The 24,650-nt window shown below is 42.3% G+C and overlaps 1 protein-coding gene across 1 annotated transcript; it reads left to right on the forward strand.

Annotated features, from left to right (window-relative positions):
* Window positions 1-653: 653 nt before the first annotated feature.
* Window positions 654-21,861, forward strand: LOC106564497 (low-density lipoprotein receptor). Its single transcript, XM_014130619.2, has 17 exons — window positions 654-991; window positions 10,690-10,815; window positions 10,995-11,117; window positions 11,784-12,161; window positions 12,416-12,538; window positions 12,629-12,751; window positions 13,108-13,230; window positions 13,433-13,561; window positions 13,857-14,028; window positions 15,021-15,248; window positions 15,606-15,724; window positions 15,997-16,136; window positions 16,895-17,036; window positions 17,188-17,340; window positions 17,673-17,939; window positions 18,666-18,829; window positions 19,200-21,861. The coding sequence occupies exons 1-17, from the start codon at window positions 913-915 to the stop codon at window positions 19,233-19,235; spliced, it is 2,625 nt and encodes an 874-aa protein (XP_013986094.1). The 5' UTR covers window positions 654-912; the 3' UTR covers window positions 19,236-21,861.
* The last annotated feature ends 2,789 nt before the right edge of the window (window positions 21,862-24,650 follow it).

The raw sequence follows: 24,650 nt of genomic DNA on the forward strand, positions 1-24,650 counted from the left end.
CACATCAGCAGTCCTCATGCCTCCTTGCAGCATGCCTAAGGCACGTTCACTGAGGTGAGCAGGGACCCTGGGCATCTTTCTTTTGGTGTTTTTCAGAGTCAGTAGAAAGGCCTCTTTAGTGTCCTAAGTTTTCATAACTGTGACCTTAATTGCCTAACATCTGTAAGCTGTTAGTGTCTTAACGACCGTTCCACAGGTGCATGTTCATTAATTGTTTATGGTTCATTAAACAAGCATGGGAAACAGTGTTTAAACCCTTTACAATAAAGATCTGTGAAGTTATTTGGATTTTTACAAATTATCTTTGAAAAACAGGGTCCTGAAAAAGAGACGTTTCTTTTTTTGTTGAGTTTAGTTTATTTCACTTTTATCTACTTCACTTGCTTTGGCAATGTTAACATATATTTCCCATGACAATAAAGCCCTTAAATTAAAATTGAAGGTGGGGTCAGGCTAGGCAAGACAGGGAAGCCAACCCAGCCAGATAATGATAACAGTAACGTTGTGGTTGGGTGACTCTCTTTCTTTCTCTTACTCTCTCTGACTGCTGTAGCTCCACCCCTGCGGTGCTGATGTCGAATTTCAAATATCACACCACTCTGCTGATCCCGCCCACTTGTAGGACCACATAGAAATAGTCAGAAGTGACTCAAAAAATATAATATTTCTCCCTGGCACTAGTCCTAGACACAGGCGCACAGTAAGTCCTCTCTATATACCCAAACAGTCATTCGTTTATCCCAGTTTGTTTTAGCTGTGACTGCAACATCCACAAAGATATAGAAGCATCTCTCAGTTGAGTTGAAATAGTGCTGTTCAGTAGGCTAGCTGTCAAACATTTTGCGTGCCGGGTGGTCGATATTAGACCAAGAAGAAACACTTCGAATTGCGTAGAAGCCCAAAGGAGAAAAGATGCTACCGACTCGTGTGGGAATCACCGGGCTGACAGCATGTTGCCTGGTGTTGCTTTCTCACTGTTTTGCTCCTACAGGTAAGGATGTGAAGACAATTGTATCATTCAAGATGCTTATGATGCGTATTTTTGGGGCTGACTCCGACTGAGTGCAGAGCGGGTTTTGCCCTTGGTGCTCTCTAGTCTAAACGATTTGACATCTTTAAATTACTTATAACATGACATAGTTGTCAATTGCCTATATTTCAGTGAGCTTTTTATTTTATGTCTGAAATTGAATTGCAAATGCAGCCGTGCTGCACACATAGAATGGCTAAATTTACATTTTCTGAATTAATTTCTGTTTTGGTGCTTTAATACCAGTCGAATGTTCAATTAAACCAATGTTTATACCCTCGTATCCTAGGCTGAACTTGTAATAGTGGGTTTAGTGCGCAGGAAGGGGGCATGTTCTTGACATTGAGAGTCAAGCGCTAACAGCTTTTCAAGACATTTTCCCTTTCAAAGCCGATTAAAGTTGAACTTAAGCTATCATTTTCGTTGACAATATGTTTATCTCTAAAAGTTAAAATGTATCTATTTCGTCCGTATGAACGGAAGCTACGCTCGGGAAGTCGATTGGCTGTTCTTCAAATAGTATGTAGCCGCAAGCCAATCAGAATGAGAAATAGGCTCGTCACATCCAGTAGACCTACCTGTCAAGGCTGTCTGGTCTTACCTGTGGGCTTGATGTGTTGGAGGAAAAAGACGGTTGTCAACGAGTAAGGGCGCGGCAAAAGAGCGTCTAGCCCAGCTTCTGTACCGTGTGCCAAGAGGTTATTTAGCCCAGCTTCTGTGCCATGTATGGAGGAAATTGAACAACTTCGATTTTTACAGGAATGGTTTTATCTTACACCTCTGGATAGCCTATTTTGCTACAAAATTCTGATTGCTGCAGACCTTCTTGATCACTAATGTTATGCATTTGTAGGTTAGATGTAGCTTATGTCAAAATACATTCTCAATTGGCATTTCAAATCATAGCTTTTGTCATCAACAATGAAATGTAATAGGCTTATTAATAGATGTATGTTATGAGGATATGTTTATCACCTCAAGCAAAGTCTGCTTCCTTCTTTAGATGTCTTGATTAGAGGTCGGCCGATTATGATTTTTCAACGCCAATACCGATTAGGAGGGCCAAAAAAATCCGGTACCGATTAATCGGCCGATTTTTATTTATTTATTTGTAATAATGACAATTACAACAATACTGAATGAACACTTATTTTAACTTAATATAATACATCAATAAAATCAATTTAGCCTCAAATAAATAATGAAACATGTTCAATTTGGTTTAAATAATGCAAAAACAGTGTTGGAGAAGAAAGTAAAAGTGCAATATGTGCCATGTAAGAAAGCTAACGTTGAAGTGCCTTGCTCAGAACATGAGAACATATGAAAGCTGGTGGTTCCTTTTAACATGAGTCTTCAATATTCCCAGGTAAGAAGTTTTAGGTTGTAGTTATTATAGGAATTATAGGACTATTTCTCTCTATACGATTTGTATTTCGTATACCTTTGACTATTGGATGTTCTTATAGGCACTTTAGTATTGCCAGTGTAACAGTATAGCTTCCGTCCCTCTCCTCGCTCCTACCTGGGCTCAAACCAGGAACACATGGACAACAGCCACCCTCGAAGCAGCGTTACCCATGCAGAGCAAGGGGAACAACTACTCAAAGTCTCAGAGCGAGTGACGTTTGAAACGCTATTAGCACGCACCCCGCTATCTAGCTAGCCATTTCACATCGGTTACACCAGCCTAATCTTGGGCGTTGATAGGCTTGAAGTCATAAACAGCGCAATGCTTGAAGCATAGCGTTTCAAATGTCACTCGCTCTGAGACTTGGAGTAGTTGTTCCCCTTGCTCTACATGGGTAACGCTGCTTCGAGGGTGGCTGTTGTCCATGTGTTCCTGGTTCGAGCCCAGGTAGGAGCGAGGAGAGGGACGGAAGCTATACTGTTACATTGGCAATACTAAAGTGCCTATAAGAACATCCAATAGTCAAAGTTATATGAAATACAAATCGTATAGAGAGAAATAGTCCTATAATTCCTATAATAACTACAACCTAAAACTTCTTACCTGGGAATATTGAAGACTCATGTTAAAAGGAACCACCAGCTTTCATATGTTCTCATGTTCTGAGCAAGGAGCTTAAACGTTAACTTTTTTACATGGCACATATTGCACTTTTACTTTTTTCTCCAACACTTTGTTTTTGCATTATTTATACCAAATTGAACATGTTTCATTATTTATTTGAGGCTAAATTGATTTTATTGATTATTATATTAAGTTAATAAGTGTTCATTCAGTATTGTTGTAATTGTCATTATTACAAATAAATACATTTTTAAAAATCGGCCGATTAAGCGGCACCGGCTTTTTTGGTCCTCCAATAATCGGTATCGGCGCTGAAAAATCATAATCGGGCGACCTCTAATAAAAACCGACCAACTTCCTTCACCTTTACTTCTGTGGCCCCCAACCAGCAACCCACAGTAGGAACTAAACACACTATCATACAACTCACATGTCCATTAACTTATTTGCTAACATTATTAAAATGTATTACATTGTATTGCAATGCATTAACAGCAGTCGAGGCAAATTCCTTATTGGTTTCAGTAGGTAGGCTAAGGGTGAACTTACCGGCCTCTAGGTTAATATTGTGTTGTGTATTAGTCTAGTTGTGGCTCCATTCAGCCACCCTGTTCTACTGTAATCCCTCAATCTTTAAGGTTGCATCCCAAAAGGCAACATATCTCCTTTTAAAGTGCACTACTTTTGACCAGAGCCCTATGGGACTATGCCATTTGTGATGCAGACTAACTCCTGCTCCCAGGGATTTAAAGATTAGAACTTCCATCCAATGTTTCTAGTTCAAGGTATTCATTAATGTAGCGACATGTGCAGAGTGTGTATGTCCATGAGTGTGTGTGTGGGGCCCCCACAGTAGGTCAGCTGTTACTGTATGTGTGGGGCCCCAACAGTAGGTCAGCTATTACTGTATGTGTGGGGCCCCAACAGTAGGTCTGCTGTTACTGTATGTGTGGAGCCCCAGCAGTACTGTAGGTCTGCTGTTACTGTATGTGTGGGGCCTTAGCAGTACTGTAGGTCTGCATTTACTGTATGTGTGGGGCCCCAGCAGTACTGTAGGTCTGCTGTTACTGTATGTGTGGAGCCCCAGCAGTAGGTCTGCTGTTACTGTATGTGTGGGGCCTTAGCAGTACTGTAGGTCTGCTGTTACTGTATGTGTGGAGCCCCAGCAGTACTGTAGGTCTGCTGTTACTGTATATGTGGGGCCCCAACAGTACTGTAGGTCTGCTGTTACTGTATGTGTGGGGCCTCAGCAGTACTGTAGGTCTGCTGTTACTGTATATGTGGGGCTCCAACAGTAAGTCTGCTGTTACTGTATGTGTGGAGCCCCAAGGGGCTGTATTAGTTGACACCATGAAGAATAATGGGAAAATCCCTGTAGAGTTGCATCAGTGGTTCTAGAATAGAATAGATTCTAGAATAATCCTCATATGAATCATGCAGCCCCAAGAGCATCTTCTAGGCATGGCATGATGTACATTCTCCTAACACACCAGATCTCTCAATCAGTCACCAGTGGCATGCAAAAACACCCTTCATAACCTCACAATGAAGGTCAAGTGGAATTGGATTAACTAGTATAAACCAAGTGCAGTTAGATTAATTAGTATAAGCCGAATGCAGTTGGATGAATGAGTTTAAACCAAAAATGCAGTTAGCTGAACCAGTACAGACTGAGTTCTGTTGGTTTAGCGTCTTGACAGACGACCATCAGTGGTCACCTAGTTCTAAATGAATCTGTGGCTATGGAAAGACCAAGCCCTGACCTTTGGCAAGATTTGTGTATACATACAAACACTTTTCTCGCCGTGTGTGTTTGTGTGTGCCACTGCCCACGTGCCAAAACAATCAGAAATGCATAGGCAAACTAACTTAAAGAAACAAGCCTGTCACACACAATGACAAGGGCGTTGATGAGGACTCTAATATTAGCCTCGCCTTTGACCTATATGGACCGTCCTCCTGTTGTCATCCAGTGTAGCCATTCATACACTTCAACTAAAGCTGCAGAGACGGTTGGTGTTGCTGCAAAACAATATTGTCTTTTCAGCTGTGGTTTTACATTGACATTTCAGTCATTTAGCAGACGCTCTTGTCCAGAGTGACTTACAGTTGGATTCATTCATCTTAAGATAGCTAGGTGGGACAACCACACATCTCAGTCATAGTAAGTCGGTTTTTCCTCAATAAAAGGAGCTATCAGCAAAGTCAGAGCTAGGAAGGTGGAGGAGTCACGTGCTAGTGTTGTTGGATTACTTAAGATACTCTTTGAAGAGGTAGGGTTTCAGATGGTTTCTGAAGATGGGCAGGACTCTGATGTCCTAGCTTCAGGGGGAAGATGGTTCCACCATTGGGGTGTTAGGACAGAGAAGAGCTTTGACTGGGCTGAGCGGGAGCTGCCCTCCCGTACGGTTGGGAGAGCCAAGAGACCTGAGGTGGCAGAACGGAGTACTCGGGTTGGGGTGTAGGGTTTGAGCATAGCCTGAAGGTAGGGAGGGGCAGTTCCTCTTGCTGCTCCGTAGGAAAGTACCATGGTCTTGTAGTGGATGCGAGCTTCGACTGGAAGCCAGTGTGGCGTGTGCGGAGGAGAAGGGGTGATATGGGAGAACTTAAGAAGGTTGAACACCAGGCGGGCTGCAGCTTTCCAGTTCAAAAATATAAAAGGTTACATGGATGACATTTGGGGCTGTTGGAAAGTCTATTGCAGACTAGGGTCTGGTGTTCAGTGAGCACGTTCTTTCTCTTCCATCCGTAGCAAAAAAAACAGCGTTGAAGGACCTTACATGGTCAAGTTGTCATCAAGCAGGAGGCAGTGTTTATTAATAGAACCTGATGAAGATTGGGAGGTGGGGGACTCTCTCTATAAAATGTTTCTCACTCTCTTTCTTTTTCTCTCTTTTTTTTCTCCCGCTCTCTTTCTGTCCCTCTCTAACTTTCTCTCTCTCTATCTCTCTCGCTCTGCCTCTCCTCGGTCAGCAGCACGGCTAAATCAAAGTGATTTCCGTTGTATGTCGGCAGCCATATGAAGGTCTATTCAGGTCATGATGTAACTTGGTCATGATGCTAACCTTTTAAGACAGTAGGCTTACATTACAAGGAGTGAGCACTGTCTGTCTGCAAATAGGGCTTCCTCTATTTAACTGTGAGCCAGCAGCAGTGGATAGGCCCTGACAGTAAATTGGCCGCATCCAACAAGCACCTAACTACATTAAGGCCCTGTCCAGATGGCAGCTGTGGTCAGCTGTGTCCAGGTACACGGGTCAGCTGTTTATTCACCAACACCCACCCGCAATTGCTAATAAGCCATCCACAACCGCCCGACTATATGTGATCAAGTGTAAATCTGAGGCCCGCATCCAACCATAACCCACAAATATAGAAAATGCGCTATAGGCTACAGTCAAAGACGGCAGAAGATCTTTTGACATCTGTTTGACCAGTTGTAAGGGGGAAACAAAGCTGTGAAAATGACTGGACCCAACATGTTTCTGATAAGATTTCAGTTGGGCTTCAATGCACATGTTATGTGGTTGAAATACTATCAGCTTTTATGGTGAAGACAGCACCGCTACAGATGGTATCTAACTGAGCAATGCATTCTCTCAAGATGCAGAAAGAAATCATATTTCCCCACTCCTGTTCCCAAGTCCAAATTCTGCCTACGTTTTGGTTTATAATTTTCCTGCAAGAAAGGCTTAATTCTGCAGGAGTTATTAAGGCTATGTGAGAGGTTATAGATCTACAGTCACTGTCCAGATTTCAGTTTCCATTTAACCCATCTGAACAGTAGGCTACAGTTCCCTTGACATAGGCCTATTTTAAGGCCCGTCTTGTGACTGTCAAATTTGTATAGTGTCTCACAATCACACATAACACAGCCAGCACTGCTATCATCCTTTCACCACTTCACCAAATCTTTCCCAAACATTTATTTTCAGGCCCTCGTCTTTATTTTCAACTCTCCTTTTGCAGCTTTTGTCTTGTTGAATGAAATTTCAACCATGTCCTTAACTTTTTCCTGTTTCCCGAAAGCATTTGGCGATTGGCTGTGTAGGCTATTTGGAGTGCAGCTAGGCCCTAAAGCTTAGTCTTATGCACTAATGCCAGATAGCCTCCAATAATAAAATAAGAAGCCCAATGTAGCCTGTTGATAGAAATTGCACTAGAATTATACATTGATGGATATTTTGAAGGTATTGTTGCTCTTTATTTAACCCGCCTGCCACACATCCGCCAATATTTAATGACCATGAACCCGTCCGTCCCGCGGATATAACTGCTGGCACTGCGGGTTAGGAGTCAACCCCCTCATCACTAGTCTCTGCCTCTCCTCCCCCGTGGGTCAAATTTTGTGGGGATGGCGTCAGGCATAGGAAGGAGAATGCGAATCAGGTGACTTGCCGGTAATTCCATTTGCAAGACAGACATGCAGGCAGGCAGGCAGAGAGACACCTAAGAATGTGCTGATTGGTGAATAAGGAAGGTTGCTCATAATGGCTTTTTGGTTCTTAGAATCTGAGATTATTACGCAATAGTTTACAGGCTGCATGCAGAGCTAGTTTGAATGGGATTTGCTGTTACTAATGAAAAGTACCCTGCTGGTAGAGCTGTGTAGATTTGTTAAAGTAACGTTCCACTCGAAATACAACAGGATTTTCCCACTCACTTTATCTGAAGTCGATTTCCCCAAGACAATTCTTTTCTGGAGTAATTGTGAAGAAAACCAATGCAATACAATACAACTATTATCCCTCAAGGAAACGCGAGAGAGAAATCACCCCATATTTGTTATCTTGATTTAGTTTAGTCACAACCTCAAAGACAAACGAAATGCCCATATGGTGACTCACTGTACATACAGTAACCGTACAGACAGTAGGTGGACTGAATTAAGTGGGCCCATAAGGAAGTTAAGTAGACAGGAACCAAACTTCTATTTTATGATTGTTTAATAATAATTAACTGTAACCTGAACAGTGTACCACAAACAAACGTCCTCGGTCTTCTGTGATTGGTTACTACGCCAAGCGCATGGCTCAGTTATCGATCAATGATATGCACCACACACACAAATACACTCTGACGTCACGACACACCCACACTGAGAGAGGGCTATGTATCGCAATGGCGTGGCCCAACCTTTCCAGCCAGACGGTTTTTGGTTCAAACGGAAGCTAAACTTGGCCTCTGTCGTTGATAACGTCTCACATTCAAAGCTAGTCAATGGAAAGAGGTTTCCATTCAGAACCGGCTGGGCTTTTTAAAAAGATAAACGACTTACAACATCCTGGGGAAATAACTCTCACCCACTGCATTTCAATTAGAGACCAAGTTGAATACAGTACAAGTCCTCTATTACCCAATGTATATCTCATCGTATAGGCTACAAAGAGAGAGTGCAGTACAGTATGCTTGGGAGCGGAGATTTGTGACCCAGAGAGAGAATGGTAGACATAGTTGTGACGTACGGTACAGTCTAACATACTGTACACACAGATGCCTGTTGAGAGAGTACAGTGGGCTATGCTGCTGGAGGTTGAGCGTCTTGTGACCTAGAGAGAGAATGGTAGAGAGAACACAGTATGCAGCTTGAGAGGCGTGTGACCCATTTGTAGATGATGGGACAGAAGATTAGCAGGAGAGAAAATGCAAAACACAGACAGAGAAATAGGGGAAAGAGGAGATGAGGGGAGAGACAGACAGAAAGGGGGAGGGGAGACGGAGGATCATGGAAAGAGAGAGAGGAAGAGTGCATGTCGGGCCAAGTAACGTCTCCGTTTTCAGTTGACAGACTGTAGAAGTCTCAGGGCGGCTAACAGTCGGCAGGCCTCGTAAATGTATCACCACTCTCTCCAAGAACAGCTGGAATAGGATGGGGGGAAACTATTCCTGGAACCTGTGTGTGTGTGTGTGTTGAGTTCACTGGAAACACAGTCCTGGCGGTTACAGTGCCTGTCTATCATCATGTAGCATTTGAGGCGAGGGGTTCAGCAGCTGTTTTTTTTTTCCCCATGAAAAGCCCTGATTGATCAAGTCAGGCCAACATTTCTCAGGAAGGTGTGAGCATTGGTGACATCACATGTCAATAGATGGGGCAGGCACCCTCTATCTTCTGAGTCTCCTTCACTAACTCTCTGTGTAGCAACCGACTTTACGACTTGAGTCATGCTGGTGTAGCCGCGGTTACTATTACAAGTGTCAACATCCGACAGCTTGAGTTCAGAGAATTCAGAAAATTCCTGGTGTTGTGACCGGTTTTTCCCACACCTCCCCCTGTTGCTCTCACTAGTGCTCTTGTTGTGAGTATTTTGAGGAATGTCCCTCGAGGGCCAATCAGCAGCTGGTGGTGTGATTATGACTCCTCCCCCCTTCCATTGTCTTAAAGAGACAGCCGCAGGCTCTGACTCATACTCTGTTGCCTCAGGCACAGCGGAATTTGACAGTGGAAGGAGAAACTGACTTACAGTGACCGAGACCTTGCAGAATATTGAAGGTTCCATGCTAGCTCTACCTGTTAGCTCTCACTTCCTTGTTGAAGACATCTTCACTTTGATTGGGCAGATGAGTTCAACGAGGTTGTGACCTCAGCAAACCCAAAATAAACTGGGTCGTTTTGGGGTTAAATCTCGTTTCACTGTTGAATAGGCTAGTCAAACAGTTATGTGGTATTCATTCATAGGCCTACTGGCAGAAACTAGAAGTGAGAAAAAAATTGATTTCCTTGCTCAAGTCTGTACAGTAGGTCTATAAGTTGTTTAACTTTCCCTTACCGGATTCTGTATGTGGGCCAATGGTGTGTGCGTGTGAGTTGACACTTGTGTGTGTGTTCTGTTTGGGCAACCTCTTGTCCTGCACTAATTTCCTTCATTTGAAAGTTTACATGAGAAACGCACAAACAGTAGTTGCCAAGCAACAGTCTTGAGTGCATAACAAAATGGCCATCAAGTTCTCACTGACTGCTGAAAGACCATGAGATACAGTAGCTCCAGTGTGTGAACGATAAGAGATAAGTCTCTCCCATGGGAAACTCCTTCATTTCCTGTTTAGAAATGCTCCATATTGTAGTCCTTTTACCTCATATCCTGTTCCTTTATCTCTGGACTCTCACTACCGTAGCTCTTATCATACATAATTGCTGGTCCCAGAGGGGCACTACAAAACATTGTAGAGGATGTGTTCTTCTCACCAACAACAAGATATAATCCCAATCATAATGGCCGTCAGATGATTGCCCTCTGTTGTCAGCGAGCATTGTTGAACATGAACTAACCGAGGGAAGTTACTTAGTTAAATGTTAGTTAACATCCGTCACTACTACAGACCTATTCTATCCTCTGCGTGAGCCTAATGTTATGTGGTACTAGTGTCACATGACAGAAAATATGTATAATGAATTGACCTATTTTGTAAAAACTCACTGAGTCAGTATCAAAAACACTCTGTTAAAATGTCTACCTTGTATATTATATTTGTACTACCTTAAATATTTTATTGAATTTGTTCTTGACTGACTTGCCTAGTTAAATAAATACTTTTTTTTTTAATTACACTAGTATAGATTTATAAAAGATGAAATGTGTCCTGTCTGTCAGTCATTTACAGTTATCCTGGGTTTTTCTTCTCCTAGATGCTGCGTATACATGTGGGACAAGTCAGTTCAGGTGTGGCAACGGGAAATGTATCACCAGCCGGTGGGTGTGTGACGGAGCTGATGACTGTGGTGATGGAACTGACGAGCTGTCAGCCGCCTGTGGTGAGTAACTGACTCTTCCTCCTCTTCTTCTCTCTCTCCTCTTTCTTTTCATACTCTTCTTCCTCATCCTTCTCCTCCTTCCTCTGTTCTCCTCCTCCTCTTCAGATAAGATATAGCTGCTAAGATGTGTCACACAGACTCTAATGTCTGTATCTGTTGATGTCTCTCTGTGTCTCCAGAGGCTAAGACCTGCCTGCCCACTGAGTTCAGCTGTGGAGGCCCACTGAACAAGTGTATCTCCGGAACGTGGCACTGTGATGGCAAAGCTGACTGTGACAATGGAGCTGATGAGAAGAGCTGTGGTAAGATAACAGTACGGATGTAGGATCTTAATTTGACCACCCTGTTGCAGGAGAACTTTCCTGCAATGCAGGACATTTAACATTTGTAGTGTATTTGACGTTTAAGAAGGCTTATGAAGTTTGTAATTTCCACTTTGAAATTTGACTTGAATGTATCAACCTCTACAGAAATGTCCATTAATTATAATCCACGTAATAATTCACATTTCCGGTTGCTGCAGGATTCTTTTCCTTCTGAAGCAAACTGTCTCAAATGAAGATCCTACATATTTACATTCACTAGTCTAGTCCAATAGTGTATAAGCTGTAGCCAACTCTTCTATCGTTGTCCTACCTGATAGACTACACTGTAGTCATCACCATACTGAAGACAAACGGTTCTGTTCATCACTGATTACCTCTGTGGTTAGTGCATGATGATGTGTTAAGACTTCAGTTTGTAATCACTAACTGGTGCTATCACCACATGACTATGGTCTTTGTGTCTACTCTGCACCCATTGAACCCTTAAACAAAAACCTCTCATATTCTTTTAGTGACAATAATATTATTTACAGATATAATAACATCCTAAAGACGCAATAGAGTACAAATACTGTGTCACCCAGTCCCCAACCCTTCCATATTCCTAACCCTCCATCCCTCTCTCTCCCTCCCTCCCTCCAGCCGCAAAGAACTGCACCGACGACGAGTTCCAATGCTCCAACGGTCAGTGCATCGCCGTCTCCTTCGTGTGCGACAAGGACAAGGACTGTTCCGATGGTTCTGATGAGACTTCCTGTCCCACCGCCACCTGCGGTCCCAACGCCTTCCAGTGTAACAACACTGTGTGTGTACCGCGTCTCTGGGCCTGCGACGGCGACGCCGATTGTGCCGACGGTTCAGACGAGTGGCCCCAGAACTGTGGCGGGAGGGACACCAAACCGACAACAAAGCCATGTGGGCCACATGAATTCCACTGTGGGAGTGGGGAGTGTATCCATAGGAGTTGGAGCTGTGATGGAGGCAAGGACTGTCAGGATAATTCAGATGAAACCAACTGCAGTGAGTGGAAGGTTTTTTTGACAATATTCTACTCTGCTTCTGTCCTTTCTCTCTGAAACAGCTGTTTTTTTCAAAGACAGAAATATGCTTATTTAGTTAAGCGTTTACAAAAACAAATGTTCATCTTCCAAGATATACTGTATGAACAGATACTAAACTAAGAGACTCTTAAGAGAAAATCCCAATCGCTCTTTCTTTATCTGTCCATCTGTATTGTTTATCTAATATCTCTCTCTGTCTCTCTCTCTCGGTAGGTCGGCCCACTTGCCAGCCAGATGAGTTTCAGTGTAACGATGGCTCCTGTATCCATGGTAGCCGTCAGTGTGACCGCCAGTTTGACTGCAAGGATCTGAGCGATGAGATGGACTGCAAGAGCGGTGAGGCTCAGCCCTAATGGACACACACACACACCCTATAGCTGTACTATATGTCTAATAATATTCTCCTCTTTCTTATTCTCCCCCCAGTGGATGCGTGTGAGGGCCCGAATAACTTCAGGTGTAAGAGTGGGGAGTGCATCACCGTGGACAAGGTGTGCAACAGGCAGAAAGACTGCCGAGACATGTCCGACGAACCTATCAGGGAGTGTGGTGAGTTGGAACCGTAGACATATGCTGCGTCCCAAATGGCACCCTAATCCCTGTTTCGGCCACTACTTTTGACCCTGGGCCCATAGGGAACTCCCTTTACACTCACATACCATTCAGTGGAAAGCAGAGGAGAGAGACCACATCCCAGCTAGGAAAATATGATGGAGACAGCTAGCCAAGTGGTTCAGCCAGTCTGGTCTGGCCAAACGAGTTAGTGGTTGTAAAGAGTGAGGTGACTGGTTTAGTCTTGCCTAAGGAAAAAGGCTGTCATCGTGGACATTGAGGATGATGGTTGTTTCTTATAGATTTCTAGATGGATATATTTCTTCTAACTGATTTCCGGTCTGATTCTGCAGGCAACAACGAGTGTTTGACCAATAACGGCGGTTGCTCTCACACCTGTACCGACCTGAAGATTGGCTTCAATTGCTCCTGTCCTGCTGGGTACAGTCTGGGGAAGGACAACAGGAAATGTGAAGGTGTGTGGAAATAAACGTTTATATGACACTTTTCTAAGACTGAACTCAGCTCAGAAGATTGACTGAGCTCTAAGTCACTATAGTGACGAGTGCCGGATTAGATCGCAGGACATTGGATTTGGATCAAATCATACTATGAATTGCCACAACTGACCCCTGACCCTATCTTCTGACCTCTAAACCTGTTTTCTTCCTCCTGTAGACATTGATGAGTGTGCTGACCCAGACACCTGTACCCAGATCTGTGTGAACATCCTGGGAAGTTACAAGTGTGAGTGTGAGGAGGGCTACGAACTGGACCCCAAGACCAAGACCTGCAAGGCTGCCACAGGTATGTGTGAGATGGAGGGACACACTAGCTATGCTACACTCCGACAGCCACCCCAGCATACTACTTAGAATGGATGCTTGATAGATTGCTTGCTAGTGTGGATATATGAACAGAGCCTTGGGAGGAATTCTGATACAGTCTGAACAAATCAAAGCAAAGAAGAAGTTTAGGACGCTTCTCTGAGGCCTCATTATTAAACAACAACTTTCTAAATGTGATGTCAATTCAGTTAGGTAAAGTGGCAGACTTGAGGTCAAAATCTAAAACTTTCTAAATCTAATTGTATGTCTTCCAGGTACTGTCCCCTACCTGTTGTTCACCAACCGCCATGAGGTGAGGAAGATGACTTTGGACCGTAGAGAGTACGTCCCTCTCATCCCCAGACTGAAGAGCGTGGTGGCCCTGGACATGGACATGCCTGGACACAAGATCTTCTGGTCTGACCTGCACCACAGGAAGATCTACAGGTGAGGACCTACTGGGGGAAGGGGAGTGTCTATCTATCTATCTATCTATCTATCTATCTATCTATCTATCTATCTATCTATCTATCTATCTATCTATCTATCTATCTATCTATCTATCTATCTATCTATCTATCTATCTATCTATCTATCTATCTATCTATCTATCTATCTATCTATCTATCTATCTATCTATCTATCTATCTATCTATCTATCTATCTATCTATCTATCTATCTATCTATCTATCTATCTATCTATCTATCTATCTATCTATCTATCTATCTATCTATCTATCTATCTATCTATCTATCTATCTATCTATCTATCTATCTATCTATCTATCTATCTATCTATCTATCTATCTATCTATCTATCTATCTATCTATCTATCTATCTATCTATCTATCTATCTATCTATCTATCTATCTATCTATCTATCTATCTATCTATCTATCTATCTATCTATCTATCTATCTATCTATCTATCTATCTATCTATCTATCTATCTATCTATCTATCTATCTATCTATCTATCTATCTATCTATCTATCTATCTATCTATCTATCTATCTATCTATCTATCTATCTATCTATCTATCTATCTATCTATCTATCTATCTATCTATCTATCTATCTATCTATCTATCTATCTATCTATCTATCTATCTATCTATCTATCTATCTATCTATCTATCTATCTATCTATCTATCTATCTATCTATCTATCTATCTATCTATCTATCTATCTATCTATCTATCTATCTATCTATCTATCTATCTATCTATCTATCTATCTATCTATCTATCTATCTATCTATCTATCTATCTATCTATCTATCTATCTATCTATCTATCTATCTATCTATCTATCTATCTATCTATCTATCTATCTATCTATCTATCTATCTATCTATCTATCTATCTATCTATCTACAGACAATATACAGTATTTGTTCGTTAACAAACATCTATTTTGTCCCGCCACTTCCCCAGCGCTGACATGAACTTGGCAGGAGACTCCTCCCACCACAGCGTGGTGATTGACAGCCAGATGGAGGCGCCGGAGTGTCTGGCCGTCGACTGGATTCACGGTAACATCTATTGGACGGACAGTGTGCTCCAGACCATCTCCGTGGCAACCACGGACGGAACACGGCGAAAGACGCTGATAAGCGAAGGACTGGAGAAACCAAGAAGCATCGTGGTGGACCCAGCCAACAAGTAAGAAACTTGGGTTTTGATTGATTGGTTTTATTAACCTTGTTTGGGTCATAGCCTATTGATCTGTTTTCATTAGTATCATGTTTAATAGGGCGTTGACTCCCATGAAAACCAAAAAGATAAATCTTCGACAGCATGCTTTTGTTGTCGAACATATTGGAATAATTGAGTGAGTGAGGATCTCTTTTCGCAAACAAGAAACATGGCAGAAGCTCAACGTGTGTGTGTGAATTGTGTGTGTGTGTGTGTGTGTGTGTGTGTGATTTTTCTCTAAAGACTTCCAGATGTCTTCCAGATGTTGTGCTGATGTGTGTTCGAGGTAGGAGTTCTGACTGACGGTCATGTGTCTGTTTCCAGCTTCATGTACTGGACTGACTGGGGCAACGAGGCCAAGATCGAGAAGAGTGGGCTGAACGGTGCCAACCGCGTCGCCTTGGTAACGGACAACATCATGTGGCCCAACGGCATCACGCTTGGTAAGAAGAGTCCACTGATTGGACACTGCAACTTAGTGATGTGTGATTGGACACATTGGTGTTTGCTGTCTCACATGGTTCTTATACTCGTATACAGAACAGTTGAGATTTTGTGTTGTGTTATTGTTGGAGTTCTATCATACTGTAGCTGTACATTATTTACATTTAAATACATTCAAAATAATCTGCCTCGTTATCATGCGTGGAAGCATTGTTTATAAGTTAATGATTATACAGTTGGATTTCTCTAACGCTCTCTGTCTCTCGAACAGACATGGTTAACCAGCGTCTGTACTGGGTGGACTCTAAGATGCACACCCTCTCCAGCATCGGCGTAAACGGAGAAGGACGACACACACTCATTTTCAACGAGGACAAGCTGGCTCACCCCCTCTCTGTCGCCGTCTTTGAGGTAAATAGTGATAGAAAGGGGACATTTAAGGTCTCGCTAACTTGAGTTCCATGAATGGAGTTCCATCTGGAGTATAGTTATGGACAGGTCTTAGAGGAATTGGAGGAAGGGAAAGGGAGACTTAACTGAACCAGTAGAGTCCAGTCCATGAGGGAAATGGTTACAATCCAACCTCAGAACCACCTCTAGGTCGAGCACCATGGCCTTCCCCCTCTACCATGGCTGTGTCCCCAGAACCTCCTCTAGGTCCCTGGGTCGAGCACCATGGTCTCCCCCCTCCAGCCCACACCAACCTGGCTGTGGTAGCTTTAATTAAAGGGGATTTCCAGGTTCAGAGTCTTATACACCAGCCCGGTTAATGAGTTTAGCCATGCAGCTAGCCAGCTTTAGCTGTATTACAGAAATCCATCCATGTAGCTGCTGAATGGAGACCAAACTGATCTCACAGTATCCAGGCCATAGGTTAATAAGCTCCATATCTGAAACTGTTGGTTTCCCCCATTTAAATTAGGACAGATGCATTAAGTCTTTGTTTGTGGATGAATTTGTAAGTACGCTATGTACTGACTATGATATGCTATGTACTGACTATGATATGCTATGTACTGACTATGTACAGTTGGTTAACTTTAAGTACTGTATGTACTATGTACAGTTGGTTAACTTTGTATGTACTGACTGGACAGTTTGTTAACTTTGGGTAACCTAGTTTTTCTTCCTGTCTCTCTTTTTTCTGGTTTCTCTCATTTGTTTCACAGGAGAAAGTATTCTGGACCGACATGGGCGACAGAGCAGTCATGAGTGCCAACCGCCTGACAGGAAATGACATCACTGTACTGGCAGAGGACCTGTTGCAGCCAGAGGACATCATTGTATACCACAACCTCAAGCAGCCCATCGGTATGGCAACGCACGCTTTTTATAAACATAACAAATCTCATATGAATAACTGTAATTAACTTTAAAAGCTGAATCAGGTGGTCTAACACTCTCTCTCCCTCTCTCCCTCTCTCCCCCTCTCCCTCTCTCCCCCTCTCCCTCTCTCCTATAGGAAAGAACTGGTGCACAGAGAAAAACTTTGTGAATGGAGGTTGTGAGTTCCTATGTCTGCCTGCTCCTCAGATCAACCAACACTCCCCCAAATACACCTGTGCCTGTCCTGATCACATGACCCTCGGCCTGGACATGAGGAAGTGTGTGGCAGGTATGTGTTTTCCTCTGTCGAACCCTATGGAACTTTAGAGGAGAAGGGTGTAACTCTTGCCCTGTAGACCCCTTTCCTGCAGATGACCCGATCGCCCACCTCATGGGTGGAATGTTATTCATATTTTCATGATTAATCATTATTAAAATCCGTTTAAGACCAAATATTTTGTAGTTAAAAGCTAGTTCAAAAGCCAATGGATGTCAAAGTGTTAGTGTTTATCCTCATACTCACTGTTCATGGTCATTGAACCTTTTCTCAAACTAACTGACACGTTCTTGTGTGTCTAAACTTTAACCTTTGACCTTTACCCCCGTCTCTTATCTCAACAGCTCCAACAACTACCGCTCCCCCCACCACTCCCAAAACTGCAGCCCCCATCCCTACCTGGGCCCCAACCAAACAGCCAGCTCGTCCCACTTCCACCACAACTACAACTACCTCCTCTGCCCGCCGGGCCCAGCCCCAGGACCCTGATAGGTCCTCGACCACTCACAGTCCACAGGAAACTGCGGTGACAGGTCAAAGTGGCTATGTTGCCATGCCCAAAGTAGCTGAGACATCACACCATACTGTGCTCTACATTGTCTTACCTATCAGTGAGTATTTTACCTTGTAGTATCAGCATAATGTCTAGTGCACTGATAAATACAGTAGTACTGCAGTAACCTACTCTCTGTTTATGTATTCACTTACGCGTTGATATACACCGAGTGTACAAAACATTAGGAACACCTGCTCTTTCCATGACATGGCTTTCACCTGGTCAATCTATGATCCCTTATTTATGTTACGTGTTAAATCCACTTCAATCAGTGTAGATGAAGGGGAGGAGACAAGCCTTGAGACATTTGAGACATGGATTGTGTACATGTACCATTCAGAGGGTGAATGGGCAAGACAAAAGTTGAAGTGCCTTTGAATGGGGTATGATAGCAGGTGCCAGGTGCACCGGTTTGAGTGTGTCAAGAACTGCAACGCTGCTGGGTTTTTCACTCTCAACCGTTTTCCGTGTGTATCAAGAATGTTCCACCAACCAATGGACATCCAGCCAACTTGACACAACTGTGGGAAGCATTAGAGTCAACATGGGCCAGCATCCCTGTGGAACGCTTTCAACACCTTGTAGAGTCAATGCCCCGAAGAATTGAGGTGTTCTGAGGGCAACAGGGGGTGTAACTCAATATTAGGAAGGGGTTTCTAATGTTTTGTACACTCAGTAAAACACTTATCATTGTAAAAGTTAAACTGGCTTTACCTACCATACTTTATCAACAACAACAACAACAAGAACTAACCTTTGACCCCCTATCTCCTCTCTCCAGTGATGATGTGCCTGGTGCTGTTTGGTGCAGTGTTGCTATGGAGACACTGGAGGCTGAAGAACACCAACACCATCCACTTTGACAACCCCGTGTACCAGAAGACCACAGAGGACGAGTTGCACATCTGTAGAAACCACAGCCAGGACGGATACACCTACCCACAGGTACTGTCACTGTCACCTAGCAACCCACCAAGCAACACAGTCACTGTCTTATGACTTATGTAGACTACACGTATCACCAGGGTTAGAGTTCATTCCTTTTAAATTCTCATACTGTGTTAAGATCAATACCATTTCGATGAAGTAAAATAATGGGATGAATTGCCCATCGTTTTCCTATGTGGAGTTGCAATCCACTCAATTTCCTGAACGGAGTTTAAATGGAATTGACCCCAATCCTGCAGGTGTTCTGCAGTGGCTAACAGATAGCATGTGACCGTTGATTATGGTATAGCCTATGAAATACTGCATGTAGCTGTTTTCAGTGTTGCATGACTTTGTGTTTATCGTTATTTTCTGTTTCCCCTCACAGAGACAGATGGTGAGCCTGGAAGAAGACCTGGCATGACTAGTAGAAGAAGAAGAAGTGGATATGAAGAATTGTATTTAAAGAGAGAGAGATTTTTGTTTGAAAAAGTGACAAACAAAAAACAATGGAGGTCATTTTAACCCTAATGCTACTGACACGTCCTTTCCAATCGTATGATGATGACCATAGTTCCTGGCTTCCTGTTCCGAAGATTACGTTCCGACCTCAACACTGTGCTGCCATCCAAGACGAAGAAGAAGGAAAAAAGAAACACAAAAGAAAAAAAACTTGGTTGCCGTGGAAACCCATCCCAAAAAAAAGGAATGAAAGAAGAATAAACATACAAACGGAATCACACAGAAAATGACTTGGTAGCGTTGTGGTCTCGAACACAACCCTGAAGAGAAAAAAACATCTGGAGGCCATTTTGTCAAACATCGGAAGGACTTGAAAATGAAAGACACAGTAAATGCACAGTTGGACTGTAGTTGTCCGTTCTTTCATAATGTAAGAGCTCTTACCTAGGTGGCCTGGTCCCAAATGTATGTATTTTTGGCTAACTCCTCGTCAGAGAGAAGAATAAATGTCTAAGCACATAATGTACAGATTTGGTACCAGGCTAGGTCCTGGACCATGGCTCTTTGACACATGGAAGTTCAAAATGATAACCATCTAACACAGCTTCCACTTTGTTTGTTTTTGTTACATATCACTTAGCAGCTCTTTTGTAAATGAGTGTACATTTGGCTACTTACTGTAAAATAGGCCAACTTTTATTCTAATGTTGCATAAGATTGTGCATAGCGCTGTACAGCAGACGTCCTACACTTCCAACCCATTTGATTCTTGAGTTCAGTTTGATCCCACTTCCTTTGTCAGCCTGACAAAAGCACTAGAAAACACAATTAGCACGATATGAAGAACGTGTTGAAGATTGTGAGTTTAAAACAGGCTGCAGTCAAAAAGCTGTCTTGTCATATCTTTTTAAGGTCAAAAATGGTACCTAGTTTGTATGTTTATGGTGTACTTACCAATGGACATTGAGACCTCTGGATGACCTTATCGCCTGACATTGACACATGCACGTCCATAGTCACTTAGCACCAAACATCACCACATCTTAAAGTGGAGACTTTCCCAGGGGGGACATTGAACTATGGTGTGACACTACTCTGAGCTGAAACGTGAGATGTCGGCACTACTCAAAGCTAAAACGTGAGTTGTCGGCACTACTCAAAGCTAAAACGTGTGAGCTGTCATTGGTATCTTTACATATTTGTGCCTTTGCCATCATCAATGCAAGCATTTCTATACTCACTCCAGCAATGTGTGTAATGTCTAGTGACGTACATGTTCTTACGGTATGTGGTATACAGTGTTTAGAAGAACCCAAATGCCTTATGACCTCCTTTCACTATAGCTGACATAATAGTTATCTTGCCTTTGCATGTGCAGCAGACATTCTGTCTCTTGGTATATATGATCTTATAGCCCCTGTCAACTGTTGCCTTACACAAGTTAGTGAGTTGAGTTGTTGCCTTATATCTGGTTATGGCTTTACACGCCTTGTGCATTTTCGATATATTCCAATTTGTGCATCAACAAGTTACATCTAAATCGATGAGCATTGTTTGTTTTGTGGCCAATTTTAAAGGTAGCTGAATGCCTGTAGCTGAATGCCTGTAGCTGAATGCCTGTAGCTGAATGCCAGTAGCTGAATCTGAATGCCTGTAGCTGAATGCCAGCAGCTGAAGGCCAGTTGAAGGCCTGTAGCTGAAGGCTAGTTGAAGGCCACTGGTTTATGTCTGTATGCTACTCACTGTTCTAAAGAGTTAAGCCATGAAGAAAACACCCTCCGTTTGATTTTTTTATTAAGGTGGAAAGCTGACAAAATAAATGATGGTGAATGATGTTGAATGACATCCTGGTATGATATGACAATACTAATTATTATTTTTGAGAATATGTATATAGTTTGTATGTTTCTGTAAATACTACATCCTCAGTTCGCTGTGGTATCACCCTGTTCATTTTGTACATTTTAAAACGTGAAAAATATGTTGTACATATTACAGATTCATTTTATTTATTTATATATATACATATATAAATATCTTGATTGTCTGCTTTCTATTCCCAAGCCCTCGTGTCTACTGTGAATGGTTACACAGTTGTTAATATTGTCCCATCATAACCAACCAACCAATGTTCATTATCTTGATTCATTATCCATTGAATCATTATCTTGGTTGTGTGAATGACACTACTGGTTCTGAACAGCGGTGTAAAGTTCAGATCCATATAAAGACATATATCTATGGTTCTGGTGAAGTTAACGTTTGTTCTGTTATATTGTTGTGCTTTCATTCAAAGCTGATTGAAGATCTTACATTTTATAGACTAAATTGCCCCTGTTGTGCAGTGTTTTATGACATCAGTTGTGATCATGGTTATCAGTTGTGGTGTGTAAAGCACAATGTTGTGTATCACCCTAAGATGTACGAGTCCACAGGACAGAGCACCAGCTGCAGCTTGCCTGTTACATGCAAAATGCTCTTCTTTTTTATTCTTCATTATCCTGTTCAGTGAATCCAATCTCAAAGTGACCATTTGTTTTGTTTGTGTTGTGATTATTTTGTTAAATAAAAGATAAATAATGATCAAGTTTTATCTGTCACGTCTCTTTCATCCCACTACACAGATAGTGTCTTCCTTGTATGGCTGTGTTATCGTTAGAACCAAAAAATACAGAACTTGTACTTAACGTTCTAGCTACATACTGTATTAGTCAACCCGTTCCTGATAACGGTGGTAAGCCAACCTAATAAGACTTTTAGATGTAGATAACAAAGGATTTTAGTTGTGGGCTTTCAGTTTTACTGTTTTTTGGGGATGAAGGCCTAACCTACAACTTATTTTTGTTCTGTCAGTTGTTGTTGTTGTTGTTAATGTTTCATAAAGTAGTTTTTTTGTGCGCAGTATTGCATTCAGTCTCTCACTGACATCTCCTTCCCGTCAGTGTGTGTGTTTTACAAACCCTTTCACCACCAGTGTAAGTCCAGCTTTTGTTATCACGTGTCAAGGTGAAGACGGCAAGGTATAAAATAAATGGAGACGGCCCACCCATAAACTCCACCACGCACCTGTATTCATAAACAACAATGTTTCATCAGGACCTGATGAAGATCCTTACAGGAACTAAACCATGTGGTTAGAGCGTAGGGCCAGTAACTGAAAGGTTTCTGGTTCGAATCCCCGAGCTAACGAGGTAAAAATCTGTCGTTCTGCCCCTGAACAAACTGAACGTTGTTCCCCGGTTGGCCGTCATTGTAAATAAGAATTTGTTCTTAACTGACTTGCCTAGTTAAATAAAGGTGAATAAATAAATAGGTGAAGCTTCTGAGTGTGCCGGCTCTTTAATTTATACCAACTGTTTTCAGCCCTGCACCCAACCTACTTCTTTATTAACCTTTAACTAGGCAAGTCAGTTAAGAACAAATTCTTACGGATGAAACATGTCAGTTTGATCACACTTGACTACTAATAAGGAATGCAATGTGCAGGCTAAGCTAATTTAAACACGTTTTTATTCTCACTTAGAGAATATTCCACTTGAGTAATGCAGTGTTGAGAACAGCCTAGAACTTTGGTCTAACATTTCCTGCCCCAATATGTCAAGGTCACCCTATTCTATGATAATCCAGTCATTCCCTGTGAACAATTAAGTTGCTGATTTGTGGATGTTTACAATGAAGTCCTTGCGACCCAAATTCTCCTTTACAATTATCCAGTCATTTTCATTATACAATAGAGTTCTGATGTATTTGTAACAAGGAAATTAGCAAATTTTGGGAAGTCATAAGCCCCTCAGAAAGAAGGACCCTCCAGTCAAGAATGACTCAACTGTACATGTAATATCATGCTCCTGAAAGCCTCAAACTGGATAGCTAGGGATAAACTCATATTACACTCACTGCAGTATTACAGGGTATTTCAGTAACCTCGCTGAAATGGGTTATTTAGGACAATTACAGTGTAGAGAGATTGATGAATGTGCACATTGTTGCGTTTCATGTTCTCTTTTAAAGTGGTTCATTGGGAACCACCCAAAGTGTACAGTTGGTCTTCACTTTAGAGCTGTTCAAAGGGAAACATCATGACCGCAATGATGCTTTGATTCAAGTTAAGTACATTGGTTTCCCTGAGTTGTCTTTGCAATGGAAAATGTGATGGGTAAGGATGTATTCAAGGGTGTATAAACGGTGTGTATAACGGTGTTTCTTTTAACTCAGGTTTTGTGAAGAATCTACAAATCTAAGTGAATTTCCATCCAGACTTCAGACAATAAAATGCATAATGTAATACAAAGTACAAAGTTGTGGAGATCAGACAACAAAAGCATGGATTGATCTGGCTGTGAGACTAACCATACATTTCCCCCGAACATGGAATTACACACATGGGTGAGTTCTAGAATCTAACTGTAGAACTGTCTGTAGTGCAGATGGTCTCAAATACCGACACACCCAAACAAACTACAGACAACATCCTGTCTTCATTTAACATCATCCATAATTCATCCATAATGATGGGTCTTCCTCCCACTCTTCCTCCCACTCTTCTCTCTATACACCAGAGACTCAATCAGCACTCTACTTGCATAATGGAACAGAGAGAGAGTTCCGGAACTGGGGAATTAAGATGTGGAATCAACCACCAATAGTGAGTTGTGGGAAGAGAATCTACACTTATAGCCCTCTATTGAAATCAGAAGAGAACTCTGCAACATTACAGTTATTGGTTCAAGATTGCTTTAACAGCTGGAGACTTTTGCTTGGAAAGTAAACCAGAGAGGGAGCTGGGATTGAACAAACAAAGATCACACCACCAGCGTGTATTCATGTATACCAAGGGGAGCCAGGCTTCCCCCCAAAAAATCTACAGATTATTTATTTATCTTCAAATAGTTTATCTTTCGTCTCTCTGTGTTTCATAATTTTCCTTCAATTCGCAAGAGGCTGAATGTATCTCACCGGAGAAAGCATCTGAGCGAGCGAAACAGCGCCCCTCTGTCTCTGTATGTGTAAGCCATCTATCTGATGCTGTCTGGTCCAAAAGGGTATGACATTTTTGCCGCCAGTGGCATTGAATGCAAGGGAAGCCAGTGAGCATTTGGCCTCCCTTGACCCCAAAAAAGTGTCAAGGGAAGCCAGTTTGGATTTGGCATCACTCCTATCAAATTCATCGAGAGCATACGTCATTGACAGAAACAACTTGAATTGTTGCGTCTCGTTGTGTTGTTGTCCTCCGGTGGCTAGCTAGCTAGAATTGTCTGTTTCCTAAATTAGCCATGGATGGAGATAGGGATACTTCATTCTCTGTACTGGCAAATGATTATAATTGCGATTCTGATCCCACCATAAATTCATACATTGTGCCTCTGGCCTGAGAGGA

Source organism: Salmo salar, chromosome ssa12 (genome assembly GCF_905237065.1).
Source record: "Salmo salar chromosome ssa12, Ssal_v3.1, whole genome shotgun sequence".
Taxonomy (NCBI): domain Eukaryota; kingdom Metazoa; phylum Chordata; class Actinopteri; order Salmoniformes; family Salmonidae; genus Salmo; species Salmo salar.